General features: G+C 39.4%; 2 protein-coding genes across 2 annotated transcripts in view; both read right to left on the bottom strand.

Annotated features, from left to right (window-relative positions):
• LOC120057232 (pyruvate carboxylase, mitochondrial-like) overlaps positions 1 to 1074 on the bottom strand; it is a 95841-nt gene extending 94767 nt beyond the window's left edge. The window contains exon 1 of the mRNA XM_039005767.1: positions 785 to 1074. The gene's annotated coding sequence lies outside the window, so the exon portion shown is untranslated. The remainder of the gene's footprint in view (positions 1 to 784) is intronic.
• Positions 1075 to 6538: 5464 nt separating this feature from the next.
• LOC120057231 (calmodulin-1) lies at positions 6539 to 11974 on the bottom strand. The gene is made up of 6 exons (XM_039005766.1): positions 11646 to 11974; positions 9813 to 9843; positions 9511 to 9654; positions 9231 to 9337; positions 8863 to 8998; positions 6539 to 7985 (listed from the first exon to the last, which is right to left on the bottom strand). The coding sequence occupies exons 1-6, from the start codon at positions 11646 to 11648 to the stop codon at positions 7957 to 7959; spliced, it is 450 nt and encodes a 149-aa protein (XP_038861694.1). The 5' UTR covers positions 11649 to 11974; the 3' UTR covers positions 6539 to 7956.
• Between the last annotated feature and the right edge of the window lie 1143 nt (positions 11975 to 13117).

Here is a 13117-nt window from a genome sequence, read left to right as displayed (position 1 = left end):
TCACAGTGGGTGCAGTCCATCGTACCATGACATCAACCTACCTACCACCGAGCTTGCCAGCCACCAAGCAGTCATTCATCAGTCCTGTCTGGCATTAGCTGGACATGTCATTCACCTTATTTAGTGCCATTTCAGTCTTTGTTCAATCTTCCCAGTGTAACAGTTGGGATAATGGGACGATTCGGAGTACAACTAAATTTCTCATCCCTGAATTAAGGTATGTTTTTTCAAGCCATATCTTTCAAGTGCTCCATGGTTTCTGGCGCTACACTGTCATGCTGTCTGACCCCAGTGCAGCTCAGTGTAATAAAGCACAACTAGGGACGGAATCTTCCGGCAACTTTACCTGGTGCAACAAAGTCAAGGTTCTTCACTGATAGAAAGAGCAAACAAATCAATCTCAATGTTCTCACGTTTGACGTATTATGTCAGTCAGAACATAGAGAATCGATGTAACTATTTGCTTGAGTCCAAACGTTTAAGGTAATGGTGACATTTCAACATTTTGAATTCTCTATAATTTGAGAGATGCAGCTGCATTACCCATTTTTACCCCTGATGCAGCCACCTAACTAACCAACTCTTCAAATCAGCTAGCTGGCATAGCTAGCTAAACAACTGCTTGCTAGCTAACTGCTCTGTACCTGCATGCAAACACATTGCAGTAACGTTAATATGATTTGATGGACGGATATTGGCCAACTACCTCGGGATAAGCAAAGGTGACAACCCCCCTCAAAAAAACATTATCTAAGACTTGTAACGATAATGCAAACAAACTTACCTTGCCTCTTCAAGTCTAACGTTAGCACGCTTGAAAGTCTCCCAGCTAACTATCTGTGGCTATCTGACGTTAGCAGGAGTGTCGGTGTGTTGCTATTGATTGTTGCTGGCAGATAACTCTTCTTCAATTAACGTAATTAGCTAGCTGGGTACTGTGAGATGACGGAGGTCTCCCTCAGATCGTGTTTTTTGTTTGTTTTCTGTGCACCCTAGCTAGCAGTCCCGGTTGATGACAGAAAAAAGTCTGGGGTTTGAAAGACTAGCTAGCTGTCTATTTACATGAGACGTCTAACCCACTCACTCACACAACTCGCCCACCCCCTTTGCTATTGGTTATCTTGATTACGCCCATTAATACCCTCGCACCCGATGCCATAGAGAATCCAGTGGGCCTGATCTATATATCCATTTATTTTGTCTATCTGTTTCCAGAGGTGTATACTATCAATGAGTTAGCCAGCTAACTTTGATAAAACAACTAGAAATAGCTTATTGATTCTGAAGCTAAACCACTGAGTTTCTAAACCCAGAGACGCAACATCGCGAGACTTCCGGGAACGCTTGCGAAACAGACCAGTCCTGGAAGTGAAATGTTCTTCCTTAGTTGTTAATTTTCTCTAAATCTAAAGGTACAACCTAGATCCGAGGCCATGTCTTAAGTAGTTGGCAATGTTATTTCTGCAACCTCGTGAAAGTGACAAAATGACACGTTTTCATTTTCGTCAAAAACAACTTTATATCGAAGGAGTGCCTGTGATATGATGGCGTGCACATGCGCCGTGTGGCGCGAGAACCGTTAGACCCAATGACGTGTTACTACACATGAGTTAAACTAGTCAACATCGCCTACAAGTGTGATGGGCTAAAACTGCTTCTCCAATAAAAATCACCTATCTTCAGTGTTTTATTTAGGGCGATGTTCGTAAATTCAATCCGGAGTGCCAGAGTGTAATTTGCATCACTGTCAATGACATACTTTTATTTTGAAGGCTAACCGCAAAGTCCACTATTGGGGCTAGCTTCACATAGATGGGTCCGACAACCATTGATCAAATGAGAACTGTTTTATAAAAGAGGGTTATTTTTAGATGATGACACCTAGCTATATAGTTAACTGGCTAACTATAACTACTGAAACAGATTATGTAGTTTTGCTATGTTTTTGAGGAAGAACATTGTTTGCATCCATGAGCTAGCAAGCTTTTTTTAATGAACAGCACTGTAGGTGCGCGCGACAATTTAACCAGCATCATAGCTTACGTATCGATTAATCATTGTGACATGAAATACTAGTGATAGTGTAATAACTACGTAAAAAAATTATGAACGCGTTAAATTATTATGTGAGGTGTAGTCATATTCAGGTCCTGATTGGTCAACAAGCTTATTTGACGTGTATCTTTTTTTGACACGCAAAGACCCAAACGGCGTTCCATAGGTAGTTGGTAAATTCAGAGCGTTTCGCTCTCGGAGCTTTCAGAGCGCACACTGGATCGGAGCTTTCTGACTTCACAACGGCACCCAAGCTAACTTGCTAGTGACTGTAACTGTGCTGCTGGTAACAATTTAATTACGCTCTTTTTGCCGACACCGGTCAAATTCAAAGGGTGTTGATGATTCCTAAATTAATCAGTTATTCTGCGCTCTGGCACACTCATACGAGTGCTCTGAAATCGGAGTAGATAGTCAGAGTGAATTTATGAACGCACTCTTAGGCAGGCGCTCACCAGAGCTGAGAACATGTGTTGTGCCGAAAATCTTCCCCCTGCCAGGTGTTGTGCCCCCCCCTTCCCCCTGCCAGACCCCCCCCCCCCCCCCCCCCTTCTAATTTCCTTAATTTTGTGGCTAGAGTCAAATAGTTTCTGTGACACACATCAGTCAAATACTTTCTATAGAACAAACTTCACGTCAGGATAGGCGACCGAAAATAATAATACATGTATTTGTGTTATATTAAACATAGAGGAGGGAGTAAAATGTGGGCGCGGACGCTGAAGGGGGGTTTCGCCCAGGGCGCCATACAAGCTGGAACCGCCACATACACCTGAAACAAATAGCCAAATCGAAAACTGCAGACAAAAATGCTTTCTGCTACTAAAATCAGTGAAATGTAGACTAAACTGACAACGGAATGAAGAGCAGAAATCTCAACTAGCAAGCAAGTCGCAGCAATGAAGAACGCAAAGGGGGGGATTCTGGAAGGGGGAGATTTTCAGTCCCACGGAAAACACTGCCTATCTTCATACTGTAGTCTTCAGGGGTGTAAAGTACTTAGGTAAAAATACTTTAAAGTACTACTTAAGTCGTTTTTGGGGTTACAGATATTTGGGTATCTGTACTTTGCTTTACTATTTAAAATGTTCACAACTTTTACTTAACTAGAGTACTCATGAAAAGAATGTACTTTTTACTCAATACATTTTCCCTGACACCCAAAAGTACTTGAAACGTTTTGAATGCTTAGCAGGACCAAATGATCCAATTCACGCACTTATAAATAGAATGTCCCTGGTTATCCCTACTGCCTTTGATCTGGCAGACTCACTAAACACACATGCTTCGTTTGTTAACGATGTCCAAGTGTTGGAGAATAGCCCCTGGCTACCCCTAAATCTAAAAAACACGAAAATGGTTCCGTTTGGTTTGCTTAAAATAAGGAATTTGAAATGATTTATACTTTTACTTTTGATACTTAAGTATATTTTAGCAATTACATTTGCTTTTGAGACTCAATGTTTGTATGTTTATAACCAAATACCTTTACTCAAGTAAAGGTTCATTGCTATATTGCTATATTTAATTGCTATATTGTAATTACTTCGCCACAATGGCCTATTTATTACCTTACCTCACTTATCCTACCTCATTTGCCGATGCTGTATATTTTTTTACTGTATTATTGATTGTATGTTTGTTTATTCCATGTGTAACTCTGTGTTGTTGTATGTGTCGAACTGCTTTGCTTTATCTTGGCCAGGTCGCAGTTGCAAATGAGAACTTGTTCTCAACTAGCCTACCTGGTTAAATAAAGGTGAAATAAATAAATAAATATTATTTAAAGTAATATTTTATTGGGTGACTTTCACTTTTACGTGAGTCATTTTCTATTAAGGTATCTTTACTTTTACTCAAGTATGAAAATGTTATACTTTTTCCACCACTGACTGTCTTTGGCTAAACTTTGTTTCTGGTTGTTGAGTCAATTAGACCATGCCCATTCAACTCATCTTTCTAAAAAATAAAACGTTTTTGCTAAATATATTAAGTTAGCTGGCTAACTTATTGATTCTGCTTTGTAGTATATGCTTCTGGTTAATGTTTGAAATTTACTGTGTGCTATTCGCAATACCCAACGTCAATCAATGTGCACAGCAATGATTTATACACTGAGTGTACAAAACATTAAGGACACCTGCTCTTTCCATGATATAGACTGACCAGGTGAAAGCTATGATCCCTTATTGATGTCACTTGTTTAAGCCCCTTCAAACAGTGTAGATGAAGGGGAGGATACAGGTTAAAGAAAGATTTTTAAGCCTTGAGGCAATTGAGGCATAGATTGTGTATGGGTGCCATTCAAAGGGTGAATGGGTAAGACAAAAGATTTAAGTGCCTTTGAACTGGGTATAGTAGTAGGTGCCAAGCGCACCGGTTTGTGTCAAGAACTACAACGCTGCTGGGTTTTTCATGCTCAACAGTTTCCCGTGTGTATCAAGAATGGTCCACCACCCAAAGGACATCCAGCCAACTTGACACAACTGTGAGAAGCACTGAAGTCAACATGTGCCAGCATCCTTGTGGAACGGTTTCGACACCTTGTAGAGTCCATTCCCCGACAAAATTAGGTTCTGAAGTCAAAGGGGATCAGGGCGGGGCAACTCAATATTAGGAAGGTATCCTTAATGTTTTGTACTTTCAGTGTATAGACACTAGATGACTGACAAGGGGTGCTGTTTTAATGCCACCGCAAATCCATCTTGGCATTCCCCCACCATTGCTAAAGAAATGCATTAATGAATGTCTACATTTGTTCTATTAAAGACGGACACCTTAATACATACTTTTACATTGTGTGAGTTAAACATTCAAAATAGAATGTAAACATTTTCCTTCAAGTATAATTTAAGTTTTGTTACTGTCCCCACTCCAACAAAAAAACTTTAAAAAATAAAATTTTCTCATTGAAACATTTAATTGAAGTACTGAATAATTCCTAGGAGTGGTTGGCTGACAAATTATGCGCGCAAATCGATGTGGCCGGATGGCGTGCATTATTATTTCTGAACGGTCAGATAGCTAGCAACAATGACAAGAAACTGCCATGTGGGGAATCGTAGGTGGCTCATTTCAGATAGTTTTATCTTGTTCTTGATACCGTCTTCTTTTGACTGACATGTCTATGCTAATATGGCTCAAATTCACTAGCTAGCTAACCAACAACTGTAACAATGTATTTGAGACAAGCGCTCACTGTGACAATGTATTTACAGTTGAAGTCGGAAGTTTACATACACCTTAGCCAAATACATTTAAACTCAGTTTGACAATTCCTGACATTTAATCCTTGTAAAAATTCCCTGTTTTAGGTCAGTTAGGATCACCACTATATTTTAAGAATGTGAAATGTCATAATAGTAGAGAGAATGATTTATTTCAGCTTTTATTTTTTTCATTACATTCCCAGTGGGTCAGAAGTTTACATACACTCAATCAGTATTTGGTGAACATCATTACAGGCGTTTGGAAAATACTCTCAAGGATGAACCAGACATGTGGTCAGCAAAACATTTTCTGAGGTCTTGGTTGATTTTCCCATGATGTCAAGCAAAGAGGCACTGTGTTTGAAGGTAGGCCTTGAAATACATCCACAGGTACACCTCCAATTATGTCAATTAGCCTCTGACGCTTCTAAAGCCATAACATAATTTTCTGGAATTTTCCAAGCTTTTTAAAGGCGCAGTCAACTTAGTGTATGTAAACTTCTGACCCACTGGAATTGTGATAGTGGATAAGTGAAATAATCTGTCTGTAAACAATTATTGATAAAATTACCTGGCATGCAAAGTAGACGTCCTAACAGACTTGCCAAAACTAGTTTAACAAGAAATTTGTGGAGTGGTTGAAAAACAAGTTAATGACTCCAACCTAAGTATGTAAACTTCCACCGTTTGTACGTTAACATTGATACAATAGTTTACATGTCAAGTCTAAGCCAACCTGGTCTGTTTTGCCCCATAATTGCGCACATGTCGGTTTTGTTGCTAAACAAACCTGTCAATGAAGGACTGCTTCTTTTAGTGTGATATCCAGGACCCTTGGGACATCCCTACCCTATTTGAAGTTGAATTTCAAGTCTTAAGTTTAGGGTTACGTGCCAATATGGCTGACCGGTGGCTTTAAAGCCTCTCATTGGCCAATACATAGCATCAGCAAGGGTAGGGTTTGATCTTCATTGTCAACTTCTGGTATTCAGCAACCACAGCCAGATTTCAACTAGGTACAGACCAGAACACAATATACACACAACCGCACCTCTGATTCAGAGGTGTTAAATGCAGAAGATACAGTTGGGATGTGCAACTAACTAGGTATCCCCTTTATTGTACAATAAGTTCTGCAAATGTGTAACTAAACATTGTTACAACTTAAAAGAATCCAGCAACAAGGGTAAAATACTGCCTGACCATATTGATAGCATTGTCAAACACTTGCTTTCATTGCACAGTATGAGGATAATGAAAGACTGGAGTCTTGGTATAGAAACACTTGTCAGAGTTTAATTAGCAAGAAAAAAACTGACATGAGTTCAGCAATGGAATGCATAATCTCGCATTCTCCCAAAACAACTTATAACTTTAAAGGGCAGGGGGAAAAGAACATGACAGCTAAACTGGCAAAGTCTTCAAAAATGAGACAAAGATCATGAACAGAAAGAAAATAACATTCATGACAGTAAAAAAAAAAAAATGAGGGGGAAACTGAAAATGGACGCAAAACATGAAAGGTGGTAGAGCTGAATATGGTGTGGTCGGACGCATAGTGCAACTCCAACACAGACTTCAATCACATACACACAAGTTCGGTACAAAACCACAACCAGCAGACTCTCAAACAACTTGGATTCACCCTTCCACAAGTGACATTTAAAAAACAGGACAGGCGGGGAAAATGTATTTTCTTATACAGAGGTTCCTTTAAAACCCACAATATCAGTGGCATTTGCTTGGGGAATGAATGTCCTAATAGTACATGACGTTGAGAGCAGGGTTGAAGTCCATGGCCACTTTTGACCCACTCCGTACTTGTCAAAACAGTTATGCCTTAAATATTTACCCAAAAGTCAAATACACATTTCAAATGAATCAATTAATTGTTAAAATGGCATAGTTTGTCATGTCAAACAAGACTGTTGGTGCTAAACAGATACCTGCTCTAGTATAAGAAAAATGTTCAAGAACCGTTGAATCAATTTTATAATGTCTGGACAAAACGCATACAGCACTGCACAGTGGGGTCTTTGTACAACTATGTTGTTTTCTACACGCAAACAGTCATCTTTGCAGCCAACTAATGAGTTTGTAAGCATGCATTTAAGTCAGGTCATATGTTTAAATATACATTTACATAATGTCACAATTTCAAAGAAACATATCGTTAAAACACATACACCAAACATGCGCATGGAAATACATTAGGGTTTGTTTTGTTAATCCTGTCAACTCCCATACTGGTTATTCTGTGCACTTCTAAAAGATAGCAAAAATCTACAACCTTAAGTTGCAAGAGAATAGGCCATGTAATAAAGGGGTGCGAGCACAATAGAAAAGGGATGCAAGCAGAGAAGCACAAAAACATTGCCAAAGAAATAAAGCATGCACTTCTCTTTCACTTGTTCAGACACCATTAGTATATGTAGATTTACCTGTATATGCAAATAGTTTTTTAGGAAAACCATAACATTTTAAAAGAAAGCAGTGTAAGAGGAATAATAAAAGAAAACACAGCTTACACAGATGAGCCTGAATCAAGAAAAATGGACAGGGGGCAAAACAACCAAAAGCAAAGCAAAAAAATAAAAAGTAAGAGGATGGTCATGAATGCTTGTTGAGTGTTGACAGAGTGCTGCCCACGGTTTGGTCTTGTTTGGTGAAGGGGTCCTTTGGGTTTCACATTTTATTTTGCAGTCATCATTTGCACAAATTCTGAAAGACAAGATTGGAAACATTTGGAGGAGTGAGGCCACACATTACATTTGGCAAATGGTTGTCCATTCTGTAGGATACTACATGCGTCTAAGCTGAAAGTGATCGACACAGGAACAAACACGGTAATGTAAAGTTTAAAAAAACATTTGGGAGCCATCTACATTTGTACCACAGAATTGTGGTATAACACCATGTTTTTTTTAATCAGAGCTGTGTTCTGTTATTCAGCTCAATTATCCACACCTCTAATGAAGGTGGAGAGCATGACTGAGTAGGACACTTGGATATCTTGATGTGAAGATCAAATTTATTTCCGCACCCAGCTGCGTACCATTCATTATGCTTTTCAATGTTAAAACCTTTCATGAACATAGCATGTCCCAACAGTTCGCCCCGTACAGAGCCATTCTAACATTTACATTTGATTACTGCAATATAATGTGCACTGACATTGTCAATTGTTGCCTTAAAAATAAATAAAACGCTATCAATTACAGAAAACGGACACTAGGAAATGGCAGAGCAAAGCCTATCTAACAGAAGGATGATCAACACATATGATCAAAGGGGATGTGATGGTTAAAATAATTGTCCTTTTTACTGTAACAAATGACTCAGCCACTCTTCCATTTTGAAATAACAAAGGTGTGAAGAACATTGTCCAACTGAAGAATACCTGAAACAACCTGTTCAGAAATATTGCTATGCCAACAAAACAAGGCAAGTTAAAATGCATGTTCTTGAATAGATTAAATCTGGTTTGACAGCATTCATTTTGTACATTTCATGGCTTGTGTATGGCCAACTCTGACTGATTCGCAATTTTCTGGTTAACACAAGTTTGAGACTAGATAGAGAAGATACGGAAACCGACCTTCGTAGTTGACCTGTCCATCTCCATCGATATCAGCCTCCCGGATCATCTCGTCCACCTCCTCGTCTGTCAGTTTCTCACCAAGGTTTGTCATAACATGACGCAGCTCTGCAGCACTGATATAGCCGTTACCATCCTGCAACACAATAGAGACAGTTTTAGTTTAGTGTTAACTAACATGCAGATCGTATTACTGAGTATTTCCTAAATATTGAATGTCAAATAATCCTGAATTTGGTCAACTCTGGAGAGGTTTGAGACATCCAATAAGAGTGATGGGACCCAATGGTTAATATTTTAAGTGCTATGACTGGCCAGTGTAAGACATTTGAACAGTCTCAAATCTGACATTCCCCAGTTTGGCTGACCTTGTCGAAGACTCTGAAGGCTTCTCTGATCTCCTCCTCACTGTCGGTGTCCTTCATCTTCCTCGCCATCATGGTCAGGAACTCTGGGAAGTCAATGGTTCCATTTCCTGTGGATCACAAAGCAAAATTCTCACAGGAGGAAAACAATGATTCTTACAATGTAGGTCTTTCATCCCAATCATCAGATATTGCATCAGAACGGTATCAAAACCCTCCATTGTGTGTATAGCCTGTGTGTTCATTTGGGGGGAGAGAAATGGAGAGCATTTGTGTGTCTCACCATCAGCATCCACCTCATTGATCATGTCCTGCAGCTCGGCCTCTGTGGGGTTCTGTCCCAGTGAGCGCATCACGGTGCCCAGCTCTTTGGTGGTGATGGTGCCATCGCCATCCTTATCAAACAGCGAGAACGCCTCTTTGAACTCTGGATGACAAATGTAGATTGTCACTCTCCAGTCTACATTTCTATAATACAACATATTTCACTACACCCATCTAATGTATTGGAAAATAAAACAGTGTAATATTAACTTAAACATCTAAAACACTGTGGTCATGTTTGAGCAAAAATGGCCATCTTACCAGCGATTTGTTCCTCTGTCAGTTGATCTGCCTGAAAGTAACACATTGTGAATGACACCACTTGATTTGATTCACCCTTTCTTGCACTTGAAGAATCCTCTAATTTCTTTCAAATGCCACCCACAACATTCTAACCCAAGAGTTAATTCCCATATTTTGTCCTAGGCTACAAAAAAAATCTAAATGTAACAACCGCTAGTTACTTGTGATGTAGAACTTATGCCTATACGTCTCTTAAACCTCCTGCTGTGTTCCAGTCAAATTGGACCTTTTTACAAGTTAACTCTGAAAAATGTAGTTAATTTCATCTGATTGTCTTAAGGTTCCATGACTTTGTACACACAGGGCATCTGAACACACAAAATACATTTAGAATTTCATTACATTTTGGATGTTTTATTTAACTTTTGTACAACTGTGGTGTTCCCTGTCAAAAATACAAAGTGTATAAAATTGAGTTCAGGCACATGCCCACTCAGATGGACACACTTCCTCTCCCAAACCCCTACATGCATGTGTGTTTGAGCACACACACACACCTCACTCCCCTTCTTGGCTTCCATGGCAACCCCCACTAGACCCACACCAGTTGGCATTCTCACAAACAATCGCAACATTGTTTCAATAATATATAGTACTTCTCTCACAGCTCTGGTATATAAAGCTTTTTTGAGGCCTTTACTCATGACACTGGTGAGGAGGAGAGAGTCCTTGTTAAACTTTGACACAAAGAGGTCTGATAAATAGCACAATGTTTAATCTGAGTATTTGTTATAGTCAAAACAATCCATACATTATGATTTTTTTAACTCAAACGAGTTGTATGAGGTCAGGTCAATGAGGCCTACAGGTCATAAATAGCGAATAGAAGTTCAAAACCTGTAATGTTCATGATAACTTAAGTTGATAAAAAGATCTAACACAACATAAGTGATAATATATGTATTATTATGGATTTATAAATGGGGCAGTCATTTTGGACCGGGAACACATAATTAATTAACATGAAAAGAACACAACAGGAGGGTTAAGTTGTATTATTGTATCACTAGTTTGTTAGCAAGTGATGTGTCAAATTAGACCACCATGCTCCATATTTGGTGCAATATTAGACCAGGCGACAGCACAGTGCCTTAGGTAGAAAGCAACACATTGCATCTGGGGATAACCGGTCTGAAATTAGCCACACCATACAAGTAAATGTTAGTTAGCTGTCTAAAGTCACAACACGTTGACTTTGACGGAACCAACTACTGTAACTAGACATAAACGGCATATGCCACCCCACCTCGTCCTGCTAGCGCATTATCAACACGTAAGGATAGGCCTAGGCTAGTTAGCTGCACAAAACTAGGTAGCTAGTGACTAACTACATGTAATTCGATATTTAGCTTACTATCAAAGGTAAATGTCGAGCAAAAACAGTGACAAAACCAAGAATAGTGTAGTGTTGACAAACAGCAATAGCTAACTATTAAGGTTAACGTTAGCTAACCAACTTGTTTCCTCGGCGTAGCGAAGTTGCCTAGCTAACTGGCTGCCTGTCGGACACAACTGACGTTAGCTAGTGAACGTTAGCTAAATTACTGATTGACGCAGATTTCGAGCTAGCTAACAATACATATAACGTTACTGTAGCTCGTTAGCCATCATAATGTGTGTAACCAACAAGTCTGACGTGCTGGCTGTGGCTAACTAGGTAACTGTTAGCCAACACTCATTGCTAGCTAACGTTAGCTAGGCTAGAGATATGGCTACACATACATGTGTTAAGCCAATTCTATGAATCCAACATATTAATTTAATCGGACATTTACACCAAATATAACTTACCATGTTGCTATGTTGATTTGATATTGCTAACAATTTCGCGTTGGAGATATGATAATCAAATTTTCCACACAGTTGCGCTCTTTGCCGCTTCAAGGTAAGTATCACTCCGCGTTGGTTTAGATTTCAACCCGGACAGTGCACTCCCTAGCAACTCGGCTGTCACTATGGTGTCCGTGCGCCGAATATAATATTTTTTTAAACAGCGCGGCAGAAATGGGATTTATCTGCAACCTGGACTATCCTTATAGTCTTTACTAAAAAGTGGCGTTTTAACGTGGTCAATGTTCGTATTTTAAAACTTTAACAACATAATAATGCTAAATCTCTGTTTCCCTTTTCTTTGGAAACGTAAACTCGCTCATGTCTATGTTTGACTGAGAAACCCAGCGACTTTATACGGGCCACACTGAGCAATGGCGCACATCAGCTGACCCAGTAAACGGGACTAGATTGGTTTTCAGCCACCTGCAATGCGTCAGGGAGTCCTCGCAGGGAGTGGAGAGGCTGTTCCAATCTTAAAACCACAAAAACACTTGGCTAAATTTACAAATTGGGATCAGCAGCATAATGTTCAAGAAGCATACACGATTCTGTATAGCCTAGTCATATTGCATAGTAAGCCTAACATGGCTATTTGGAAACCTATTTTAGCGCAACCTGACTGTAGTTTGCACAGAGTTCCAATGTTTCTTCAGAGCAATCATCTGGACTGGATGAATTCAAATAATTGCACATAGGCCTATGCATTTTGAAGTGACCAATGTTGCAAACAGTATGCCCCTTATTTTTTCTATAGTAGAAGGGCCCTGTTTAGAGATGGAATACCTGTATTGCATGTCGAGAGAACCATTTGAGAAATTCTAAGATCGTGCTGTTCTTGTAGGTTTTGAAGTCCAACTCATTAACACATGATACCAGCTTAATTTAGAGCTATTTTGACCCCAATTAAGAAAAAACGAAGAGTTTCAGGTAGACAAATGCAGAGCTAGAAACCCCTTTGGATTTCCAGGAAGGAAGGTTGACAGTTAGCACCCTCAGGACTACCTGACACAGAAAAAGTAGACGCGAAGACACCTTCTCAGAAATATAATCCCCTTTTTAAGATCTCATTGTTTCTCTCAGTGTTAAGGTGTCCTCATCGCTCTGCCGAAATTGTGTGCAGCAGATCTGGTGTCAGTGACGAGGCTCTCGGTTTTCGGTTTTCATCCCCATCAGTCATCACAGAGGCCCTGATGCATTCTCCCTTAAACACCCCCATTTCCATCACTCATCCATACATGACAACTACAACCATTATGAGATATGTGTTGTGCTTATATAAGACATTCCTTCAAAATAATATATATATACAGCACCAGTCACAAGTTTGGAAACACCTAAACGGTTTTTCTTTATTTTTACTATTTTCTACATTGTAGAATAATAGTGAAGACATCAAAACTATGAAATAACACATATGGAATCATGTAGTA

Source organism: Salvelinus namaycush, chromosome 12 (assembly GCF_016432855.1).
Source record: "Salvelinus namaycush isolate Seneca chromosome 12, SaNama_1.0, whole genome shotgun sequence".
NCBI classification, from domain to species: domain Eukaryota; kingdom Metazoa; phylum Chordata; class Actinopteri; order Salmoniformes; family Salmonidae; genus Salvelinus; species Salvelinus namaycush.
This window is presented reverse-complemented; position numbering and strand designations above follow the sequence as displayed.

What these genes read in the sequence shown, in the direction of transcription:
- LOC120057231 (XM_039005766.1), bottom strand. An exon ending in GACAGAGGAACAAATCGCTG is followed by an intron (nt 9,655 to 9,812) that starts GTAAGATGGCCA and finishes TTTGTCATCCAG; the next exon opens with AGTTCAAAGAGGCGTTCTCG. An exon ending in CAATGAGGTGGATGCTGATG is followed by an intron (nt 9,338 to 9,510) that starts GTGAGACACACA and finishes TGTGATCCACAG; the next exon opens with GAAATGGAACCATTGACTTC.